Consider the following 25,689-nt stretch of genomic DNA (forward strand, 5'->3'; position numbering starts at 1 on the left):
CTGGCTGGCTGGCTACGTTATGTTGATGTCTGCGAAACAGTTTATTGTGAATCTCCTTCTATGATTTGTTTGGTTTTCATAATGAAGTCTTGCCAGGCCTCTTGCCTCCCTTGTTCTATGAACTTTTTTTTCTCGTCTTCGCTGATGGAAGTGCTTTGACGAGTCTGAGTTCGAATCTCTTGCTTAATTCTGTGGTACTTGGCGATTTCTGAGATCACCAAACGAAACTCTTCCTCTGAGTCGGTGAGCACGATGGAAATGTGATCGTCTATGGTGTTTAGCTTCGCTTCGGCTAGAATTCTAATTCCGTCCTGTTTCAATGCTTTACGTTGCAGTTTACGGTATACATACTTAAGGGCCAATTCCGCCAACACTGCCACTCTGGCTGTTATTTCGATGCCTAACACCACAGGTGTGGCCACGATAGCGGATAACAACCTGACACCTGCCGCGCCTAATCCCATGCTCGTTGCCATCAAAACGGTGTCAGCACCGTCCACAGAATTGACAGCCCTGTGATATTTTTTCTGTAATGCTGACTGTGTATATTTTTACGTTATAGTTGTTGTTTCATCTCACATAACTGTCGCAAACGAAACCCGTCTACTGTTTCCAGTGTTTTTGCTATTTCATCCGCGACTGGGTATGGCTTGCTTAATCTGCGGATTGGGCACGCCTCACTACGTAATCCCTTGGTACGAGCAAAACATATTGTGATCATCTTATATGTTTTTATTGCAATAGGAGAGACATATTAAAACACGATGATACGAAATTTATTATAATATTTATAATACCCTATTTAGAACCTCTATTTATTCAAACATTTTCGATTCCTTGGATGACAGTGGCTTGAACACATACTACCTGATCTCTGTAACATACACAAAAGTATATCATACTGTCTTTGTTTAGTTCGTCACACCATAACACCTGTTTATATTCACTTCTTGAAAATACAGACAATGTATCACTGTTGATTAAACGTTCAAGCTTAATTTTGTCCGCCATCTCAGAGCAACTGTCAGTCGACTACTGGCAGACAAACTATGAAACACTATTCATTGTCAACACAAGCTCAACTAGGTTTCTAACTACACAAACCCGGCTTGCTCAATCTGTGGGATTACGCACATTAATTAATTGCTCAACCCATGGGAATTAACACTACTTATTGTGTAATGACAGGAGTTTGGCAGAGTGTCGCCCATTCTTGGAGATTTCGCAAATGTCTTGCGTAATTCGCGGATTGGGCAATTCCGTAAATTACGCACGACATATATATGTTAGTGTATGTGCTCGCTCGTGCGTGTGTATGTGTGTGTATGCATTTAATATTTATAGGGATTTTGTTTTTGGTCAATAAACACAGTCAATAAACACTGAGGTATTTACAGTACCAAAAACCCAATGCATAAAATTTTGTATACAACATGATAACATGACACTGACGTTTCGTGTTCAGATAAGTACCGACGTAATGGCCTTAATCTCTTCACCTCTGGGACAAATTCATCTGACCCCACAGAAGGAGATCTATGTCACTCAGTTAGTGGACGTCCTGACGGTACAGACATCCCTGATGTCCTGAATGTCACCTGTCCCTCTACCTGGCGCTACCTGACTGTCTACACAGAGACTGAAAATGAGGGTGGTGGTCCTTTGTTGGACTTTGTTGAAGTACAGGTGTGGTGGTGTAAGTATAAAATGACAGGCAAGAAATCGGTAGCCAGACAATAATCAACATCACACAAAGCAGTGGTTGATTTCATGAGCAAATTACACGAAAACAGAGCACAGGGAAATTGTTGGCAAAGATGCCGATTTCTGACAGCTCTGCCTGCTGTAGTCAAGTAGACGGATCTTTCCATCTTTAAGTGTCACACATGATATGATCAAAAGACTAGTAAGTTTGTTATTTCCTGTATAAGAAATAAACACTATGCATCTAGATCGCCAATGCCAATATGTGTCAGATCAAAGGCTACGCCATGCACTGGAAGCTTTAGTCTTGTGTCAGATAGTAGAATCACATTCTGAACCATGCCTTTGGCAATGGAAGCCCTATCACGCTGACTCTGACTTTTAATTAAACTAACGTGACAAAAACGTCGAAATTACTTACACATAGTTAGTGCATATTGGTCTTGTATCTTACTGAAATCAAGCATTCCTGGCAACACACTGACTTAACTTAATACATTGATATGCTCATGCTGTTGGAAAAACAGGAATCTGTGTTGGTAGATGTGCGGAAAAAACAATAAATTCTCCCCATACACGATAATTTCAATTTGTTTTAAAACCCTATCAATAAAATCAGAAACTAGTTGTTCTTTTTGTAAAATGTGGTTTTATGACTGAGTCAGGGATGTTTGTAATACTGTTCCCGTGATATTTGTTCCATCAATATTGTAAGCATGTCTAAATAGCTAAAAAGCAAAATGAATGGTCCTGTCCTTATCGTACTTGCAATCGAAGAAAGAGTTTCTTTTTCGTCTTCGTAATTTTTTGACTTAGGGGTTTGAGTTCACACAAATTTAATTAATTCTCATTAATATAAATATTTGATTTGAGAACAAAGGAAGTTAAACATACCCCAATACTCTGATTGATATGTCCCGTTAAATAATCCTCATGAATATGTTTTTACAAACTGGAGTAACGAATACACAATATTATTTCCAAAGCACATCCGATAGCTGCTGAAATTGATGGTCCTGCTGCATTGATCATGCAATGGCCTGACTGCAGTTGGAGCAGTGTAAACAGTTCACATTTGAATATACAAGTGATATAAGAGAAAAGTGACGTCACTCATCTGTACGTGTATTTCAGCGTGTCCGTCTGGTCGTTATGGAGCCAGCTGTAGCATGGAGTGCAACTCTCGTCACTGTCACAACACAGGGGACTCCTGTAATTCTGACACAGGAACGTGTTCAAATGAAGGCTGCCAACCAGGATGGGCAGGACCAGACTGCACAGGTATATACAGGATTGTACGTTGATGTGCAATGTCAATTTATATCATGTTGTAAGGCACGTTTTTGTTATTAGACGATATGTGTAACATAATCATGTTACTGTCTATAACAGTACCAAACTGTGTGTGATAAACATAAGTATCTAAAATATATAACCCCACAAATCAACTCATCGTAACCCTCCAAATTACATCAGTGTGAATAATGACGTTACCTACATCCAAACTGATCACAAGTAAGTATACACTTCCTCGTATAACACATTATGCCTCTCAGTCTGTGCCATTGGGAGACATGGAGAAAGATGTAGCAAGTACTTCAGTAACTGTCGCTGTAACTTTTATCTCTGAGTACTTTTCGTGGTGTAACGTCTCACTGGTTTATTGGAGTTTAGATCCCAACCTTACAAAACTGCTTTTGGGGCTACAGTATTTGTATATGGGTGATGCAAAAGACAAATACACTAGCCTACTGTGTTTCGTGTGGTCAGCCAGTCTGTCTGGTGTGTACTGGCAAATGTCTTATCACCAGACCATTGAAGCTTGTAATGCTTAGGTACCACTTGGGATAAATGACTACATGTCTTTTTATGAATGATATGACATGATCAAAAGAGTATTAAGTTTGTTATTTCCTGTATAAGAAATAAACATTATGCATCTAGATCGCCAATGCCTCTATGTGTCAGATCAAAGGTTACACCATGCCCTGGAAGCTTTAGTCTTGTGTCAGATAGTAGAATCATTCTCTGGATCATGCCTTTTGGCAATGGACGCCCTATCACAATGACTCTGACTTTGAATTAAACTAACATGACAGAAACTCCGAAGCAACTGACGTCGAAATCACCTACACATAGTTAATGCATATTGGTCTTGTATCTTACTGAAACCAAGCATTCTTCGTAACACACTGAATTAACTTAATACATTGACATGCCAATGCTGGTGGTCAGTGGATTTTCTTGTCCAGACTCGATTACTTGCAGACCGGCTCCATACAGCCTGAATATAGCTGAGTGTGGCGTTCAGCAACATACGCCCAAACAATAATACATAGATATGTAATAACATAAATATGTTCTAGTATCCGTCCCCAGATATCATGGAACTAGTCCTAACAACATAGCAGTAACCGTTATTGCAAGAAATGTTCTATATGTGATGGAAGAACAAGAATCTGTGTTGGTAGATGTGTGGAGAAAACAAAGAAAATCTCCACATTCACGATAATTTCAATTTGTTTTAAAACCCTATCAATTAAATCAGAAACTAGTTTTTTTTTAAAAATATGGTTTTATGACTAAGTCAGGGATGTTTCTAATACTGTTCCCGTGATATTTGTTCCGTCAATATTGTAAGCATGTCTAAAAGGCAAAATGAATGGTCGTCTCCTTATCATACTTGCAATCGAAGAAAGAGTTTCTTTTTCGTCTTCGTAATGTTTTGACTTAGGGGTTTGAGTTCACACAAATTTAATTAATTCTCATTAATATAAATATTTGATTTGAGAACAAAGGAAGTTAAACATACCTCAATACTCTGATTGATATGTCCCGTTAAATAATCCTCTTGAATATGTTTTTACAAACTGGAGTAACGAATACACAATATTATTTCCAAAGCACATCCGATAGCTGCTGAAATTGATGGTCCTGCTGTATTCATCATGCAACTCACGTAAGATGAAGGACGAATGCGCTGGCACGTCAATCACCGGCTACGTCAGCTTGAGACCCAAGATGTATTCCATCAAGAAATCAGACAACCACAAAATCAGAAAGGCGAAAGGCGTGAAAAAACATGTGGTGAAAAAACACATCAAGCACGCCAGATTCAAGGAAGCCCTGTTCAAGAAAGAAATGTTCAAACACCAGATGAACATGCTGGGAAGCGACGGACACAGGTTGTACGAACTGAGAATCAACAAGACGTCGCTGTCTCACATGGACACGAAATGTCTCAAACACCACTTACTCGTACGGACACACGCACATATTAAATAATTAAAACGCACGCAATACATACATAATGGAGAATATTTATTACAGCTCATACGGGTACTGGAAAGGTGATGATGCCATCCCTAAACTCGCCAAAGCCGCTCGAGTCTCAGAAGACGTTGCTAAAGCTTGGTTTAAAAAAACAAACATCTGGCAAGTCTACCTGCCGGCGCACATTTAATTCACAAACTCTTTTGTATGGACATTATCTGTATGCCGCAATATTGGATGGTGCATTTCCTGCCGCAGGTTTCGGTTTTTCCTAGCAGCACATACTTGCAGTTATACGGTGCACGTCTTCCATCTTTATGTATATACACTTATATTTTTAGTCTTATTGTTTGGCAATCAACACGGTCGCCGCTAGACAGAGCGCCATGAAAATCAGTTCCTGGTCTTTCTGTTCCGGGGAAGGTGTCTAAAACTGTGCGAGGGTGGGTTCGTCGCCAAGAAGTTCGAGTCGTGTGCCGGTGAGCAGGTAGTATTCTCGCATAGCATCGTCGACGTTCTTGAACGTTTGAACAGCATGGTTTTCACGCGAGAGTTGGTAGTTGATGAACTCGGCTTCCTCGGCTTGCGCGACTTGCAGTTTCTCCACGGCCAAATCGTGACGTTTACGTTCTACTTCCACTTCAGCTGCATTCGACGTTCGTAATTTGGAGAAGAGATAATTGCTGCCGGAAAATGCGAGGGCATTGATTAATGCACCACCGACCATCATAGCGATCATAGCCATTCTTTTTATATTATGTGTTTGTTAATATTACTTCAAAATATTTTCTGGTATAATTCCTTGTTTCACGAGAATGTCCTTGGTGGCCATTGCCATCCCGAAGTCCATGACGAGAATGCCCATGTCCTGCACGTTGAAATCGAGTTTGATCATCGCTGTTTGAGAGCCATTCTCGTTAAGCGAGGGTATCCTACGGTTAGTCCGGCGACCACGGTGGTGTGATATGCATCGTTGACAAAAGGTTTTTCCTTCGGACAGCATCGTGTGTATATAAAATATACATATAGTTTTTTTAACAGAAATTATAACATAACATGCGGATTTATTTCTAATTGCGTCGTCTGCTGTTGCTGTGGTGGTGGTTGCTTGTTATTATATAGCAGCATAACAACGACCACGCTTAATCCTGTTGCCATGGTGGCAACAATCAACAGAGTATAATGGGTTTTATTATTATTATATTTGTGGTGCTTGCTATACCCACCTTTTCAACCGGGGGCGACTTTTTTAGGATTCTTGTTGGTGACTAGTTGTATCGGTGTTGTCGTCTTCATTGCTTCCTCCATTGGCGTTTCCTCATCCTGTTGCGCATCCATGTTGTTTAAAGTTATTATCATTATTATTTTTTTCTTCTTGGCAATTCTTTGCCGCAATTAATGCCGCGGTCACCGGAGCCAAAAACATGCTGTATATGTTGCAGCTCGCAGCTGACAGCGCTCAAAGAGTGGTCGATGAACGGATCTTTTTCGAGATCTTCCCACTGGTAAAGTCGACGTTCCGGCAGAATGGGAAGGAAGTACGATGCTACGCCGGTGTAGACCTGCGTTATGACAGACCCTATGGTTTTCTTCATTTCGGCGCCAAATCTGGCTTCATATCTCCCATAGAGCTTGTCGATTTCTTTAGCTCGCATTTTGTGGTCGCCCCCACCCAAGTATTGTTTGGCTTTGCCACCAACCGCAAGTGCCACCAGTCTCTCCTGCTTGCCGTTTTTATTATTATCGTCATCCAAATTTTTTTAGCAGTTCGTCACACTCCATCCTATAATGTAACAAACGATTTTTAAGTCTAATAAAATCAAATCCGATGTACGTGAAACACAGCGAGATGAAAGTCAATTTTCACACGATAGTTTCGAACATCATTTTGCTCGAGTTATCCTATAATTTGCTTGAATTTTGCTAAAGATAGCAGACTTTATACGAAACGTGTTGGTCTGTTTTCAACAGGAGTTTGGCGTGTTTCGTTTCGGCAAGCTGTTTCTTCACTCGTTCTCGGTCTTGTTTGATCAGGATCTAGTTGTTTTCTTGCAAGCAGTCCTCAAACGAATCCCTGTCCTTGCAGTGAAACAGGGCGACCTATCGCGTCTGTTCCCGTAAATCTTTCATCACCGAGTTGAATTTCTGCGTCAGAACCCAAACGCTGTTTTTCCTGTGCCGGCCTGAGAAGGCCTTGTTGGCGCTGCAGTCGTGCAGAATGAACAGCGTAGATTCTCCTTTAAGCTTGTCATGGTAAGAGCGAACCAGTCCTGCAGACGAATTCCAGGATCGATTTTGTGCACGTCCGGGTCCGTCATCACCCAAGGTCTCTCCGTGTACATCTTGTTCACCCGTAAAGTGGGGCAGAGAATGATGATGTGGTCGAACACGTCATGATAGTAACCTTCCAGCATGCACACGATGCGGATCGCGAGGTAAATCAATAAATGGCTTGCACGAATCTTCCATTATCTATATTGAGTTGCGAGTCCTTAATCACGTACAAATCTAAATGTAACTTGCCGACTGAAGTTTGCACCTTCTTGGCGATTTCGAATGTTGAACCCCTCGCTGCCGTTGACGATGCGTCACCTGCTGTTGTGCAGCCTGCCACCATTCGTGGATCGCATGTCCAGCAACAGCGCGTAATGTTTATCAAGGTTATCACCAATCGTCACGTAGGGCAAACCCAGTTCTTTGACGACATTGTTCACTTCATGCGAGTGCCACTTGATGGCCGGTAGTTTTCTTATCTCATCCCATTGCTGGTGAGCTTGCAATGCCTTGGCTGAACAGCTGGTTGGGAACGCCCTCGACTGTCACTTCCACTTTTGTGATCTTGGGATTCAAAATGAGTTTGCTGTCTCATTGAAACGGCTCGTATTCCGTCACAATGCCTTTCATCTATCGAGCCGGCACGTTCAGGTTGATGTTCCACAATGTGTCGCTCTTGATGATCAGATTTGGGAATTGAACCAGCAGCATTTGGTTTTGGTCGATTGTGCTCAGGTTGTTGGTGATGGTCACCAACTAACACACAGCTTTGACACAGAGTGGCTCTCTCGATCTTCGGAAAGGATCTAGCTTTCGTCCGTATTGTGACATTGTTTATATTGAAACTATATTATGAGTTCAATATAAAAAATATAAAAATGGCTGACAATATTCAGACGGACGATTTCGACGTCCAGCCTCTGCTGAACGACAATGATGCAGCATTTGACACTTCGTTCATGGGGGACACCGTGGGCAACGAACGTTTTATTACGATGCATTTAAGCTCAATATAAAAATTACGTCGAGCCATTGGGTCGTGACTATTTCCGAAGTTCAAAATCGACAACAAAGGGACGCTATGATTGAAAGCCCACACGGAGGTTGATCTCTGGATGAACTGCATCAGGTTGTTTAACCAACAGTGTACCGTTTTCACAGTCGTGAGCGAAAATCTGTAATTCTTAAACACGTCGATGAACTGAACTATGATATGTGCTATGCTATGGTTGCGTGAGATCGGTAGCACTTATATTATCACTTTTAGAATAAAACACTCCCGGTTTGTACATATTGAATTGTTATATTAAATTTTAGTATACATATGTACTTTTCAATATGTACGTGACGCTTCCGGGAATAACGAGCGGCGAGTCCATTCGACTGCATCATACCATCGATAACACGTCCGGTTAGCTCGAAGTCGCAATATGCGACATCACCTACTACCTGTGATGGACCAACATGAACTGCAGACACAACATGCTGTTCGTCAGTAACGCCCGCAACCAAATAACGGACGGCTACTACAGTGTGTGCTCCCTCAGCGAAGAAATCTTCAAACCCGTGGGAGCTGAACTCAAAATGAACGACTTGAACGGCACGGTCATGTTATCAAACAACGGAAAAACGACTTGAGACTCAATAAGCTGTTGGCTAAAATGCCTGTTTTTAAACCACCGTGATCTTGTTCCGTGCATTCATCTCCATCAGCTGAGCATAACCGACAATTTTCAAAGCACAGAACCTTCCACACTGCTGAGAGCTGTTTCCTTGAAACGGAAAATTACAACGACGGCAGAACCAAAAATATCGGTTTTAGACATTAAACACAATCACGTAAGTAATCCGAAAATGCGCCAACATAGCGATCTCCAACCTCGGGGACACGCGCGGATTCGACGAGCCCAGACTGTACGTCTTGCAACTGAAAAACAACATTTACAAACGTGTCAAACTGACGTGCTCCACTGCCAGTGACCTATGCAATTTCGACTATACCGAATGATCAGTCAACAAGACGCAATATGACCTCATATCATGTCAAGAGCCTTTGGCAGCAAGCTGTTCCCCCTGAACGACCTCGAAGCCACGGTCGTCACTCCAACACGCCTTACACTTTCGTATTCAACGACGATGACAAACAACATACTCAAAGTGAACTTGGATTATCCAGCAGAACTACACGAATCGCACAACAGCTATCTGCTAGCTCCCGAACGATTAATGGTGAACAAGGACTGGATGTCTGAATATCAACTAAACTTGCTGAGAAAAAATAAGCCGAAAACTCGAAAAACTCGTTCCAAACTTGATGAACAAGAAAAATACATCGTTCACTACCGTAACGTGCAGCTGTACTTGTCACTGGGATGAAACTCATGAGAATTCACAGGGCGCTCGAGTTCGATCAAAGTCCTTGGATGGAGCCTTACTTCAGAATGAACAAGGATTTACAAAAGCTGGCCACCAGCGATTTCGAGAAAACCTTGTACAAACTCATGAACAACTCGGTGTTTTGCAAGATGATGGATAATTTGAGCAAACGAGTTAGCGTGAAACTAGTCTGATCAAGCGAGGAAGAAAAACTCAGGAAACGGATAGCCAGCCCGGCATTCAACATCAGCAAAATATTAACTGACGATTTGATGGCGCTGCACATGAACAAAAGTCACATCGAATTCAACCGGCCTGTTTACGTGGGGATAAGCATCCTTTACTTATCCCAACACTTGATGTAGGACTTTTACTAAAACAAGTTTAAGAAGTAGTATGGCGACAAGTGTGAAGTGCTGTACACAGACACGGATTCACTGCTGATGGAAATTCGCACAGAGGACGTGCACGAGGACATGAAGAAAAACATGCACCTGTACAACACCAGTGACTACCCGAAAGACCATCCTTTGCACGACACCGTCAACAAAAAAGTGCTCAGCAAGATGAAGGACGAATGCACAGGCAAGCTGATCACCGAGTACATCGGCTTGAGACCCAAGATGTATTCCATCAAGAAAGCAGAAGACAACGAAAACAGAAAGGCGAAAGAAGTAAAAAAACATGTAGTGAAGAAACACATCAAGCACGCCAGATTCAAGGATAAAACGTTAAAACACAAAATGACCATGTTGAGAAGTGATGGACACAGGATATACGGACTGAGAATCAACAAGACATCACTGTCTCCCATGGACACAAAACGATGAATAGCCATTGACGGAGTCACCACTTATGTCTACGAACACATCGACATATTAAGTAATTAAAACACACACAATACATACATAATGGAGACAATTTATTACAGTCCACGCAGGTACTGGATAGGCGAGGACGCTATCCCAAAAGTCGCCAAAGCCACTCAGAATTCTCAGAAGACATCGCCAAAGCTTGGCTTAAAAAACAAGCTATCTGGAAAGTTTCCGGCGCCTCGGTACATCCTGAGAAGAAAATTCGACATTTCAACGTCGTGTGCATCAAGCCGACCTCCTGTTTCTACCTCACAACAGGGTGAGGCATAAAACCTACAAGTACGCCCTGACAATTGTCAATGTTGCCAGTCGCTACAAGGAAGCCAAACCGTTGATGATAAAAGATTCAAACAAAGTCGCCAAAACCTTAGAACGCATATACAAACGCAGTCGCTTGACCTGGCCTGCCGTATTGCAAATTGATTCTGGACGCGAGTTCATGGGAGCAGTTTCGCAGCTGCTGGCCAAGTACAAGAGATGAGGCATGGCAGGAGCTCACAACTGCCATGTCATAGTCGAGAGATTCAATCACACATTAGCCGAACGACTGTTCTCACACCAGTACTCACAGGATTTAATCAATCCCAGAAACAGAAATAAGGAATGGGTCGTATGTTTGCCACGAGTGGTTGCTGCCATCAACAACGAAGTCACCAGACTCGTGGGCAAGAGACCCGTCAAAGCCATCAAAATGAAATCCATCGATGCCGAAGCAGCAGTAGCAAATCGTGATAAAACAAAGAAAAAATTACTGGACCGGGTCAGCGTTAGGTACTCGTACCAGTCGGGTGAATACGAGGGAGACTGCAGAAAACGTGCCACCCATCCCATATGGTCCACTGAAGCGTACAACGTCAACCTGGTCGACATCTAAGACGTTGAACTGAACTTGTACTACTTGAAAGACGGGCCGCCGAGAGCATTCGCCAGAGAGGAGCTGACGATCGTACCTCACAACTTTGTGTATCGATCGCCCACTGTTGGATACTTCTCAGTAACTGACAATTTTGTCAGTTTGTGAAGAAACTATTAGTAGTTGTATGCTATGTGACTGCGAGTGCATGAATCAAGCCCTTTATTAAGTCAGAGTTGAATTTCTCGTGATATCAGCCATCAACTCTAATTTCACAGTGTAAATTCATCATGTTCTCTCACAAACACCCACTGTTAATTTAACATCAGAGCTGTGGTTCTTGTCTGGCCTGCATAACCTCCTGTCACATGGCTAGGGTATTCCGATCACAAAGTTTCAGCTGCTACTTTGATTCGAACGCTGGACCTCAGTATTGAGAACCCAGCTTTGTTACCATCACACCATGGAGGCCACTGATAGTGCTCAGCGAATTAGACCTACTTCTCGATCCGAGCTGTGCACCTGGCGATAAGAGTGAGACGGCCCACCACCATTCAACCACATTTTTACTCCCGCAGGAGCGATGGATATAAGGTACCTGGTCCAAAATTATCATTAAATAACGTTGCCAGACCGCCTGCCAGCCAGCTCAGTGAGCTGAAGGTGAATAGCCGAGCCGAGAGAGACACACTCACACACACACACACACTGCGACTCGCCCACAGCGCTCGCTCAACTCCAGACTAGGAAAGCAATTGTGATCTTTGACCTGTGAACTGTGACCTGTCAACTCGCTCGCTCAACATAGACTTTGTAAATTGAATGCTGAGATCAACGGGAGCCGTGGTGGCTCAGTCAGCAGCGAAGATGCTGGGGTCAACTTGTTTGTCATGCAGCCATGCAACTGTGCGTTTTGTGAGTTCGTATCCCGTTTGGCCTCTATGATTCCCTTGCAAGATTTGAAACTTTCGATAACATTATCCAGAACGGGGCGGCTCTCATCGAGAGACCGCAGCTGGAAGCAATCCCACGATGGAGGAAGCCTTGCGCATAGCATCTATCTACTTCTTTCTCCCTTGTGCGGACAATTTGCTAAAATATTGTTCATGCTCTCAGTCAGACAGACATCGCCTAGCCACTATGAACAAACACGGCAATTTACGTTGAACATTTAGCCTTTTCCCAGACGGACCCCATGCTCACTAAAAAGTGGATATTTCCTAAACTATTCGACAAATTTTCGTGAAATGTTCATGTACATACGCAGTAGTATGCACAATGGGTGGAACGGGATCAGGGCCATTCCCAAGGCATTAATTTGGAAAAATTAAGTCCTTGGGAAGGAACTGAGCCCGTTCTACCATAGTGTATACTACTCCATGAAATTGCAAATGAATTGTTCATGTCAACAAATACAGTAACATATTGTTCAGGACACTAAATAGGATTACATTTTGGGCATTGATAATTCCGACATGGTAATATCCACCTTAACATCTGGGGATCTTTACCAAGGACTTGAATGATGAAATACTTTGTTACATGAGTCGTAAGAAATAGTCTGTAGAGGTCACATGGCATCCATGATGTTGGTACGGATACTCAAGTCTGGATATAGATCATAGATGCATTGAATAGTCTGTCTGAAACAGACTGCGGTTCTTCTGCTTCAATTAGTCCGACTATGCTTTTCCCATGGTCCTTTAATTGGCAGAATGAATCCCCAGTTAGACAGGACACAATATAACAGACTCCGTTTGTGCAGTCGAGAACATCCCATTTTGCCACTATTCATGAGTTTTCACATGCAGAACATGTATTTGAATCTCGGTCTTTTAATCCTCATGTTGTGTTTTCTTTAGCAGTATACATGTTGTCATTGCCGCATTCAAATAACTTGAATAATATATTTGTGCGTGCAATGATCAGTATGTTTCTATTTTTAGGAGTATATCTTTTATTATGTCTGCAAACGTGCAACGTTAAGTATAAATATTAACAGATTCACTTTATGTATTTACTAGCATGCGCCCTTGGGTATTATGGATCCAACTGTGACCATTCCTGTGCTGCTCGTCACTGTAAGGTGGACTCCGTCTGTGATGCAATACAGGGCGAGTGTGTCGGTGGATGTGAGGCTGGATATCAAGGAACAGACTGCAGGCAAGGTACTACTTTATCTTACCACACGTTTTCCCAATAGTAAAGGCTCACTTATATATAAGATTCAACTAACGGTTGATGTTTGTCCTTGTATTTTATTCCAATCACATATACACCTGGCACAGTGTTAAGAGCACCATTAAACAATAAATAATTAAACCTGGCACAGTGTTAAGAGCACCATTAAACAATAAATAATTCAATTTAATAATGATAATAGTTTCCATATTTTGGTTGTTGATACCATCGTTTGGCAATGCTCTATTAATTCTCCAGAATAGTACTGACTGGAGAGCAAAATGCTTTGTTGAATAACGAGTTGGCCTAAATCCCGGTTTTAAGTTAACCTACTATGAAATTTTAGTCCTTCATTTCTTTCCATCTAGTAGTATATACAACAGCGGTATGGACCGCACAGGTGCACCAAGCCTATTAGCTCCAAACTAGCCAATTCGGCTCCAAGAGTCACCCCCCAAAAATAATGTTTTGCACAAACTGTATTTGAGTTTTTGAACCACTTTTTGTTTGCATTGTTTTGTCTTGTGGTTCCCAGTAGTCTATCCAACCCCAAGACAGGTATAAGGAAAACAAAGAACACCAGTATGTCGATGCAAGTGCACTCGAATTAGAGATGCATTAGGTACATAGGTATAGAACACAACAAAATGCCCGAAACCAATATATTGCGCGAAGCCTATGCCGAGATCCGATCGGGTCGTTTGTCCCTTTGGGAAGCAAAGACGAAGTACCACATATCGCAAGCCCAATATACGCGAATCCTAGGTGGTATAGACCCCAAGCCACAGACAATGACAACTTCTGACATGGCCAAAGTCTTCGAGAGCCTACTGGAGAAGTGTTCCCACGTATTGCTTTTGAACTGAGAGAAACAAATCTTGGAGAAATCGGTAAACACCTATGAAGACTGCCAGATGCCTCGCCAGTTTCTGGAACTGTATTTACTGTTCTTGCACCAATTCGTAGAAGACGGCAAAATAGTGGATTTCGTCTACCTCTACCCATCCAACAAATTTCGCCCTGTGTTTGGCAAGCTCCGCATCATTCTCGCGGACGACTACTGTTGCCCGGAACCCAAGGACAGACACCACCGATGCACTGACTACCTGGCCGCTCTATTTGAACACCTCACTCTCTTCAAGCGAGACAAGTCCGGCAAAACGATGCACACCAAGCTGTACAACAAAGTCGTTTGGAACTTTGAAGCCAGAGAAATCAGAGAACCAATTGGATTGTCCAAACGAGCATCGGTGGAAAACCTTTCTCTACCCAGACGTAAAACAAAGAGGTTGCACTTGCATAGAAGTGTCCCTGTACACCTACCAAGACACCGACATGTCCATCAACAGAGCAGGAAACGTTTTGCAAGACGTGTAGGAGCGAGCTTCGCCAGCAGGCGATGGTCTATTCGTAGTACAACCACCAGCAACGCAGTGGCTTTGTCTTGCAGAGAAGATAGACTGCTGTTTGGTCCTAGCTGACTGTCCACAGCAAAGGATCTTCATCATATGGTTCGCACATTCGAAAACGGGTCGCGTGTATGGAGTACACATTCGTCCAACCAACACATAATCCTGGGAAAAAAACATCTACTGGGCCATAGGAGACTTCGGTTTTCGAAGGGTTCCAATATTCTGCCTGGACATCCTATCGGTAGAAGGAGTTACAGTGGAACTAGGCCCACTCCGATGCTATGCCAAAGGCAAGGACACCAAGACGGTGCTAGCTGCCAGCAAGAAGCCAACAGCTCAACATCCATTCGGCATGGATCAAGCCACATCATACATAAAAAAACAAAGTGTACAAACACACCCTGCAAATCGAGATCGAATCCTCCGAAAGATCGTTCTTCGACAAAATCGGCAAAGAGATTCGTTGGAAGAAAATACATGTAGTGGCATCTCCTATGGGAAAGGAGTATCTGGACGAGCGCAGGAAGATAGAGGAAATGGAGAACATGTCAAAATACTTATTTTCAAAATAGGCTGCATTCCACACATGGACTTCTCTGCTAGATATAGTGGGGATACCCGGGGTAGACCTTGGAAACGGGTTTGGGCGTTTTTGTCTTCTTCTCGTCAGCCTGTCTGTCAAATTGTCTGTCGGTCGGTGGCGTGCTGTGTTTCCAGGTCTTGTGGGCAACACGGCAGCTAGCCAAAGGTACGTCCACTTTTGGGCCGATTCTAGCATCTGCCGCACCTTCTGGATATCCAAACGTGTTTCTTCTTGTTCCTCCTCTATTTCCTCCCGGAGTTCTTCCTCCTTCGTTGTCATCCTTGTCCAGCCTAGACAAGATGTCAAGAAACAATTTCGCGTTTTGCTCAGCACAAGCCGACAACATTGTCGTGTGGACTCCAGCAATTTCCTTCCTCGCGTTTGTGTAGTAGAAATGTTGTGATTGGCCGCTATGTTCTGCATTTCTTGGAAAGGTTGGTCGGATCCTTCTCTGTCCAGCTTTTGGCGTTTTTTTCTGTCTCCATTGTAGTTGTCGGGAGAAATATGACTGGATCCATGCCGGATGGATGTAGAGCTGTTGGCTTCCTGCTGGCAGCTAGTACCGTCTTGGTGTCCTTGCCTTTGGCATAGCATCAGAGTGGGCCTAGTTCCACTGTATCTCCTTCAACTGATAGGATGTCCAGGCAGAATATTGGAACCCTTCGAAAACCGAAGTCTTCTTATGGCCAAGTAGATGTTTTTTTCCCAGGATTCTGTGTTGGTTCAGTGAATGTGTACTCCGTACACGCGACTCCTTTTCGAATGTGCATACCATGCAGGGAAGGTCGTTTGCTGTGGATGGTCGGCTAGGACCAAACAGCAGTCTATCTTTTCTGCGAGACAAAGCCACTGCGTTGCTGGTGGTTGTACTACGAATAGACCATCGCCTGCTGGCGAAACCAACTCCAACAGGTCTTGCAAAACGTTTCCTGCTCTGTTGATGGACATGTCGGTGTCTTGGTAGGTGTACAGGGACATTTCTACGCAAGTGGAACCTCGTTGTTGTACGTCTGGGTAGAGAAAGGTTTTCTGGAGATGCTCGTTTGGACAATCCACATAGTCGGCAAGATGGCCACCAATTGGTTCTCAGATTTCTCAGGCTTCGAAGTCGCATCGTTTCTCCGGACTTGTCTCGCTTGAAGAGTGTGGGGAGTTCAAATAGAGCGGCCAGGTAGTCAGTGCATCGGTGGTGTCTGTCTCTGGGTTCTGGGTAACAGTAGTCGGCTGCGAGAATGATGCGGAGTGTGCCCACCACGGCACAAAATTGGTTGGATGGGTAGAGGTAGACGAAATCCACTATTTTGCCGTCTTCTACGAATTGGCGAAAGTACAGTAAATACAGTTCCAGAAACTGGCGAGGCATCTGGTAGCGCACGTAGAAGGTGTGTCCCGATTTCTCCAAGATTTGCTTCTCTCAGTCCAAAAGCAATACGTGGGGACACACTTTCCAGTAGGCTCTCGAAGATTTAAGCCATGTCGGAAGTTGTCATTGTGTGTGGCTCGGGCTCTATATCACCTCGGATTCTGTATATCAGGCTTGCGATATGTGGTACTTTCCGAAGGGACAAACGACCAATCGGATCTCGGCATAGGCTTCGCGCAATAGCTTGGTTTCGGGCATTTTGTTTTGTTCTATACCTATGTACCTAGTGTATCTCTAATCCGAGTGCACTTGCATCGACATACTGGTGTTCTTTGTTTTCCTTATACCTGTCTTGGGGTTGGATAGACTACTGGGAGCCACAAAGACAAAACAATGCAGACAAAAGTGGTTTAAAACTCAAATGCAGTTTTGTGCAAAATATACTACTCCTCTTACTTTATGCTCTTTTCTTTATAATATTCTTGGTGCGAATTGTCAACAATGGCCAGGGAGGTTCTAAGAATAATAATTTATTCCTTGACGATAATTCCGATGTAATCAGAAAAGACACTCTGATGACAATAAATTCACAGATACAAACTCTCACCCTCATTTACTCTGGGTCACCCTCATTTAAAACAAATTGCATGATGCCTACGTAAAATCTCTGCACTGTGACTCTCAACAGAACACTACAGCGCTTTATGGAATACAAAATATTTCTGCATTAACTATAAACTGCTTACACTACAGACAAATAGTTTCACACTCTTAACTCATTAAGCCCGAGACCCATCTCACTACTCAACACCTTGAACCCCTCACTGATTGCCCACTCGCTGTACCGAGACTAATTAGTGCTAATCACACCTGATTTCCCGACAGGTTTCGGGGATCACAGGAAACTGTCTAGTGGTACAAACAAGTCCTGATTGTTTGATTGTGTCGTAAACATATATGTTGAGAAAAAGCAGGTGTGAATACATATCGTGTATTGCAAAGTTTTATATAATTTTATTGCAAGTTTCTGTTGTAGACCTTTGGCGGCTTGTACATTTATATTTTATCACAATATGAATGTATTCTTTGTATGTAAGAGATGAGACACACATAAACAAATTCTTTGCAGTTGCAGTTGTCCGTATAGCATAATAGTCGCAAAAGAAGGCTAAAAAGGCTGTAAGCATGTAACAAACAATCCAGACAACAGGCACTAAAGAATCAAGTAACAGTCCAGAGGATTCTCTTCAGTCTAAATGTTTGCTGCAGTCAGTCTACACTTTGTACAATGTTGTGCAACATATGAAGTAAAATGGATATGGTTGGAATAGGTCTAAGATACCAGAATATCACAGAGGCGTGTATGGCACCAGCTGTAACTGTAGAGTTGAGATGTTGAGATGAATCTTGTCTGCCATGTGATATTCCACACAGAGTGTCCCAGGAGAAAGTATGGAATCAACTGTACTTGCAGTGTTGATATGTCGATATGAATCTTGTCTGCCATGTGATATTCCACACAGAGTGTCCCAGGAGAAAGTATGGCATCAACTGTACTTGCAGTGTTGATATGTCGATATGAATCTTATTTGCTATGTGATATTCCACACAGAGTGTCCCAGGGGAAAGTATGGCATCAGCTGTAACTCTGACTGTGGCCACTGTGCTGATAGCATCACATGTCATCACATCACTGGAACCTGTCCAGGTGGATGTAAGGCAGGGTGGAAACTTCCCCTGTGTAAGACAGGTGAGTGTGGACAATCTATAATTCATGTGTTCTGAAGTGTACTGAGAGAGCAATAGAGTTCCTCACAATCTATTCACACTTTGGGATAAGCCATAACTGCCAGTCGGACGCATTCCTCTGCCGTCCATTCACTTCTAGCGGATCATTTATTTGGTACATATGAATCAGAAGTCCCAACAAGGTGACTTGGCCACGTGAGTTTTGTTTTACGCCGCTTTTAGCAATATTCCAGCAATATCACCAGAAACTGGCTTCACACATTGTACTCATGTGGGCAATCCTAATCTGTGTTTTCAGAGTGACCAGTGAAAGCGTTAACCACTAATTTACCCCACCGCCCATTATTTGGCCAAGATGATCACTTTATACACCAATTATGTCCATGACCTGACATGAGTTGGAGCCATACAGATTAATATCCTTTACCTTTAGCCGGCTGAATTAATTTCAGCACAAGGCTCTGTAACCAGGGTGGGTGATTTCAAACAGGTTGGGCGTTATTTATAAGGAACACCTGGAGCAACAATTTGCCCATAAACACCAGATAGAAAACTTAACATTTTATAAAAAACATATCCTGATATTTTCAAACATTCAGAGGTTACGACCATGTGCATTCACCTGTTTATATTGTAGTCTTGATCGCTACGCTAAACAGATTTTGACTCTCCTATACAGTATACTACTTCTCTTCCTTTGAAGCCATAATCACTCCTGTAACAGCTGCTATGATCGGCGTGGCTGGTGGAATATGCTTCACGGTGGTTCTTGCAGTTGTGCTGTTCGTGGGGCTTGTAAAACTATGGAGGTAAGTGAACCTTGAACCTTATCAGGATATTTTATATTTTTGATCATGAACACAGTTGTTTCTGCAAATCATCTGCAACAGACAAATCACCTTATGAAGTATACTTCGCAGGTTCAAGTGGTAAAAGTCAGGGCCACGTCAACCAAGTGGACAGGAACTCTACACAGCCGTCAGACCACTACACATCCATATCCGAGCAGGCTAGTGGCCGCAACATCTACAACAACGACTATTCTACACTAGACGTTGAGGCCAAGTCTAACAATGACTATGACTTCATTAAGAACAAGGCTTATGAAAATATGTACAGAGTATATTACAGTAATATAATAGCTTACATGTAAAAAAAAGGAAATGCGTCGACCGCATCCATAAAGATATTGAAGTTGTTATCCCAATAGGTAGGAAACTGTTCACGATGTTTGTGATGCATTTATTGCAGATTTTACGTTTTTTGTGGGTACCGAGATAAAAAGTAAAACAAATTGGGGATCATTGGACTGGAACATAGCAAAACCAATCTGCTTGAGGTTTAAACAGATAATATGTAGAAAACAAACCCATAAAAAAGCTGCCTTTTTATCATTCTCTTGGTCAGGCCGACTACTTTTTGAACGACCCACGTATGTCCTTGGAGAGCTGGGACACTATTTTATAACTCTGTCAAACGTGATCGGATCTACATGTTTATTGTGTTAACATGTTCCAGGTCAAGTCAGAAGAACAGTTTCCATATTTTAACGATGTTTGGTAAATTATTGTCATAACTTGGAGAGAGTGATGATTTATAACTCAGTCTGAATTTTGTAGTTTGTATTCATTGTGAACTTTTCACATCGTTATTGAGAAGCTGACTGTTTATTATAAGGAATGTTTATAACAGTTTGTTTCAGGTAATACTGAAAACGTATAATTTGGCTTTCGGTTTTACCCAGACACATTTCTTTCCTCGATTTCCTTACAGAACATGGCATGGCCCCTCAAGAATGTATGGTTCCTCTCAGAACCACGATTGCCTTGATAATGACATGTTTTCTACCTAAGGCAGAAATGGTTCCGGTTAAGACGTATTGCTGTGTTGGGTGTATTTGAAGCCACAGTTGTTTATCCCACATGCACGTATTAATCGCAATATCTTTATTATCTATGTTGCATATTTGTCAAACATCGATTTCCGGACAATAACAATATATAACAAAGGGAATGTATGTATTGATCAGTGTAAGCTTGAACTTTTCACAGTTTGTATGTAACGTGCATTTTGTGTGCTGCTTGTGCGCTGTAAGAAAAGTTAAGGTGTTTTGTCCCTTTATTGAACACAAACCTGAGCATTAGAAACAATAGATGTAACTACATTCAATTATACCCATAAAGAAACAAACACACACACACACACAAATGCACACATGTGACGTTGAGGGAACATCGCCCTGTGACTTTCACGGGAACACATTGACGTCAGTATATACAGAATGATGCACATATGAATTTTCCTGTTATCTGCACGATGAGATGGGAGTTTCTCACAATAAACTGTGAACATATCAACGCTATCCTCTGGCCCCGAGGCAACTCTTCATCAATTATATTTATTCAGTGTTGCAAAATATAAACAATTATTCAAGCAAAAGCGTAGTTCACTTAAAACCCATTTTGCAACGTATTGCAGCATTTATATTATTTTTTTTGTAATCCAATATTACAAGTGAATACCCTTTTCGCGTAATATTTAGTAAATGTTCCTTTTGCACGAACATAAATGGTGTACATGTTTTAAATTAACGTGAAATAGTGTTAAAAGTTTAAACCTTTGTACGCATAATGCAATAAACAAAAAGTTTTATCCATTAAGTTGTATTATATATTCATTGTAGACTGGCTCACTTACGATCAATTTGTTCAAATTGCAAATCGACTCTGCTGTTATCAGAGATTTTTACGAAAGTGCAAAGGGTTTGTCGTTTGTATTTTCCAAGATTAACATCTGCTGGATTTGTGCTCATAATGCAATTATATGTTACTGTCTGTACGAAGGCAATACGAAGTGTAATGACATATTACACTGGAATTGTGTCCTTTAACGACTTCATCTATCTCCAAGCATTAAGATTGCAGTAACTAAACAACGGCAGTGGTGTCTTGAATATCGTTCCCTATTCTGTCTCAATGAACTTATTTAAAGGTACCCCTGCTAAAACCCATGTAGATAAGGAATGTTCTTAGCTGTTACGAGGCTCACACTGGCCACCCAAAACACAACACTGGCCAATACTGCCGTACATACACCTTCTCCTGTTAATGTTAGTTAATGTTATTGGGCAAAAGAGAGTGCCTTTTTATACTTTTCAACTACAACATGTTTACCACTGGATACAAAACTATCTCTTTACCTAAACGTCTAAAAACACCACGAATGTTTTGTTAACATCTGATTGTAGCAAAATATTTTAAGTAAATATGTGTGAGAGTCACGCGCAAATGGAGCGCTGGTGAATAGACGCTGTGGACTATTCTTATTCACCAACTGATTATTTGCATGTACTGTTTCAACACTTCCACATCCTCCATTCCCATTGTTGAACAGTACACACAGTGTCAGGGGCATTTATCATTATTGTTTGCAATGTACATAATACTTATTGGGTTTAGTAATTGAGACAACTTCGGCAGTATCCAAATCTTCTTTCGCAGGGCTAAATAACTGAATTTATACAAGCCAGGTCACATATTGTACACATTGTATAGCCTTATGTCGAGATACCTTTGAACCTGTTGTGCTATCGTGTGGTGTTTGGTGAGCTTAAAAGGCCAAGAGAAAAAGAGATAGTTTTATATTATGTGCTAAGCATGGTTTAAAGAAAAGGGAATGAAAGTTGTCCAATAACATTCACTGGTGGTGGTTCACAAAAAGATACAGGACCATAATCTTCTTCCTGGTCTGTGTGGCAGTGTGTCACAATGGCAGTGTTGGCTGGCCAGTCAGAGCCTCGCGACAGGTAAGAACATTCTTTATCTACATGGGTGTCAGCAGGTGTGCGTGTAAGCAATCGTTGAGACAGTGTAGGTAACTGAAGATCAGACATCATTGCTGTTGTCTAATTGATACCTGACGATCACCTTGTAACATATACAATCAGCTGCTTGGAGATAGGCGAAGTCGTGGGTATCTCTATGGGTGGCAGCAGGTGTGCCTTTAAGTAATGGTTGAGACAGTATAGGTAACTGAAGATCAGATCCAGTGGACTGATGAACTGTCTTCAGATATGTTTATTCGTACAAGAAACACTATTTTCAATACTTTTGTTTGGTCTCCTTTTCTCTGGTTTCCTTTTTCTTTGTTTGTTTGTTTGTTTTAACGCCGCTCTCAGCAATGAGCATCGATCTAAACAAATGGCATAAGATGACATGCATCAACCAAATCTGATAACAAAAATAATGTGCAAATGCTCTATAGCCTCCAGATGATTAAATGTCATTACACATCACTTTCGTTTGCACGAGTGCTTGCTAAATGACGGAATGAAGGTTAAAGAACGATTAAACTTTTGTTTGTTGTACTCTTCTAACCATTACCTATGAAGGACGTTTGGTTAGTCTTAAGCAGAACACTAAATTTGTTCTGAAAACAACTTCTGGTTAATTAATACCGAGCGATTAAAAGTTGCCAAGAAGTCGCCTGTTTCTCTCGCCAGAGAACTGCAGCGAACCGGCAGTGACGTTATGTGAGGGAGGATTTTCTGTTAGTTGTATAAAAAATGTGTAACAAGCTCGTCATTTTGATGATTTCTCGACGTCACCTAAGACATGCCGAATCGTTGCGTTGCCGTCAATTGCTCCCAGGGGTTGGGTGATGGTGTCACCATACACAGATTTCCACCGAACCCTGCAGTTCGTGCTAAATGGTTTATGTTTGTGAGTACGACGTGAGCGTTGTGGAAGCCTCGAACGTATCTTACCTGTGTTCTGATCACTTCATGAAAGTTAAAAAATCAAAACTACATACTAGTTGTAGTTAATATGTATATGATTGATGACCAAAAGGATTTTGCATGACACAACTTGTAACATAACGATTTCATCCTCGGAAGCGAGGTTGTGGTCGAAGTGGCAATAATATTGTCAGTAGTATTATATCGACACCCACGTCACTTCCAAGCGAGACATTGTTATGTTATAAGCTATGTCTTGCAAACTCCTATTGGCCATCAATCAAATACATATTTTACTACCAGTAGAAAGTAGAATTGATTTTGTAACTCAGTGAAAACAAACCTAAATTGCATTTACTCTCAGGCCGGATGTTCGCCATAGGGCGCCGCCATGTTTTTAGAAATCGTGATGTCACGGGCTAAAGTCTGTTCGAGAATAAATGAGATTACGCTTTGTTTTCATCAAGTTAGAAAATCAAAATTACTTTCTACTCGTAGTTAAATATGTATTTGAATCATGACCAAAAGGATTTGGCATGACACAACTTGTAACATATCGATTTCTTCCAGGAAGCGAGGTGGGGATCGAAGTGACAATATTGCGCGATGAATTTCTTGCTAAATTCACGTAGTAGATACTAGAGTCGAGGTAAAGTCGAGGAATGTGGCATTAATGTGACTAAGCATTCGGGTGACTATCGATATAGATCACAGACATCGATAATCGTTAACAAATATCGATCGATTATCGATAAATATCGGTGAAGTAAATTTGAGCAAAATGCCAGAACCCTTTTGAAAGCTATGAATATATTTCACATCACTAATGAGTTACGATATGTTATGTATGGATTTTCAACACAACAACGTCCTGGACATAATTTAGAAGCAGAACATGAATTAAGTCCTAAATCTGTATAAATATTTTCCCTATCAACGATATTACCGATTATCGTTCATTTTAGACAGCATTACTAAACATAAAACAACTTGAATACTGCCACAGGCAGGGGCAAGGTGTGAAGTCCGGGATTGTGCCAGCTGTTGTGCTACTTCCCCGTTCACCCACATGCTGTACTTAAAGCCAACTGACAATGTTACGTATTTGTTGAAGCTGAGACATAATGATACTGAATAATTAATGTGTTATAAACACGGGTTCAGGAATGTATCAATAGCATGTATTCGTATTAAGTAGATTCCAAATATGCAATTTTTTTACCTATTTAAAGAGTTGTATGGTCACATGTGCTAATTTTATTGTTCTGTCAGAACTTTCATACCCGTGAAGGTCCGGGTTAGATATTGATCTTCAGCAACCCATGTTCGTGAGAGGCGACTAATGGGATCGGGTGGTCAGGATCGCTGACTTGGTTATACGTGTCATCGTATCTCAATTACGTAGATCGATGCTCATGATGTTGATCACTGGATTGTCTGGTCCTGACACAATTACTTACAGACCGCCGCCATATAGCTGGGATATTTCTGGGTGCGGCGTTAAACAACCAACCAACCAATCAACCAACCAATCAAACCTTACAACCCGGGCGTAGTGATGTGTTCAGTTCAACGGGATGTTGTTACAAATGTCTGATTGCAACATCAGCGCTTCCAATGTTCCCTTGGTAGACTTTGGGGTCTTTCTTCTATCAAACTGTTTCATGCACTACAACTCAAAGGGAATGGCAAAAGCAAATGCATCGTGTTCAAGTGTTCAAGTTTCAACCCTCCGGACACTATTTAAACCAAACGTTTAAATCAACATCCTGAACGTCTATCTTGACCTTTTATGAACGTTTCCCCTTTTCAGAAAGACAATGGACTTTGGGAACGGTGCAGGGCTTGTCTTCTTCAGCCATTTTGTTCCACAAATGTAGCGATTTGAGGTTTTGTTAGTATCTGTTCATTTCTTACTGACATATAAAGGATATATATCTTAGATTTCTGGAATGGTTATTTGTTCGACATGTATTTGATGTCCATGTTAATAACATATCTGTCGCTTATGTCACCATGACCTCACACCAACATGTTTGCTTTTTACATGTTTTGTGCGATATCGACAAAAGCGCTTTTCATCAATGCAAGTATGTTTATGCAGGATGCAGAGTACGATACGACTGGGTTTATAATGTGCAGGTCCCGCAGCCTCTGCCTGTTAATAATATTGTACGAGAGCTTTACTCAACCCCAGCTGGGGGAAGAGCTTAGTGATATTTGGTGGCGAGTTTTTCTATGCGTGTATACTGTAAACGTATTGTGTTAGCACTCGGGTAAATTGCGGATTTGTATAAAAAATTATACA

General features: G+C 41.7%; 2 protein-coding genes across 2 annotated transcripts; both read left to right on the top strand.

Annotated features, from left to right (window-relative positions):
• The first annotated feature begins 396 nt into the window (after positions 1 to 396).
• Positions 397 to 16,122, top strand: LOC124290862 (fibropellin-1-like). Its single transcript, XM_046727709.1, has 6 exons — positions 397 to 412; positions 1,466 to 1,693; positions 2,839 to 2,985; positions 13,380 to 13,523; positions 14,503 to 14,811; positions 16,022 to 16,122. The coding sequence occupies exons 1-6, from the start codon at positions 397 to 399 to the stop codon at positions 16,120 to 16,122; spliced, it is 945 nt and encodes a 314-aa protein (XP_046583665.1).
• Positions 16,123 to 18,457: 2,335 nt separating this feature from the next.
• Positions 18,458 to 21,300, top strand: LOC124290696. Its single transcript, XM_046727500.1, has 3 exons — positions 18,458 to 18,644; positions 19,347 to 19,452; positions 19,564 to 21,300. The coding sequence occupies exons 1-3, from the start codon at positions 18,473 to 18,475 to the stop codon at positions 19,574 to 19,576; spliced, it is 291 nt and encodes a 96-aa protein (XP_046583456.1). The 5' UTR covers positions 18,458 to 18,472; the 3' UTR covers positions 19,577 to 21,300.
• Positions 21,301 to 25,689: the final 4,389 nt, after the last annotated feature.

This window comes from Haliotis rubra, unplaced genomic scaffold (genome assembly GCF_003918875.1).
Source record: "Haliotis rubra isolate DU_JTF1 unplaced genomic scaffold, ASM391887v1 Scf1127, whole genome shotgun sequence".
Taxonomy (NCBI): Eukaryota; Metazoa; Mollusca; class Gastropoda; order Lepetellida; family Haliotidae; genus Haliotis; species Haliotis rubra.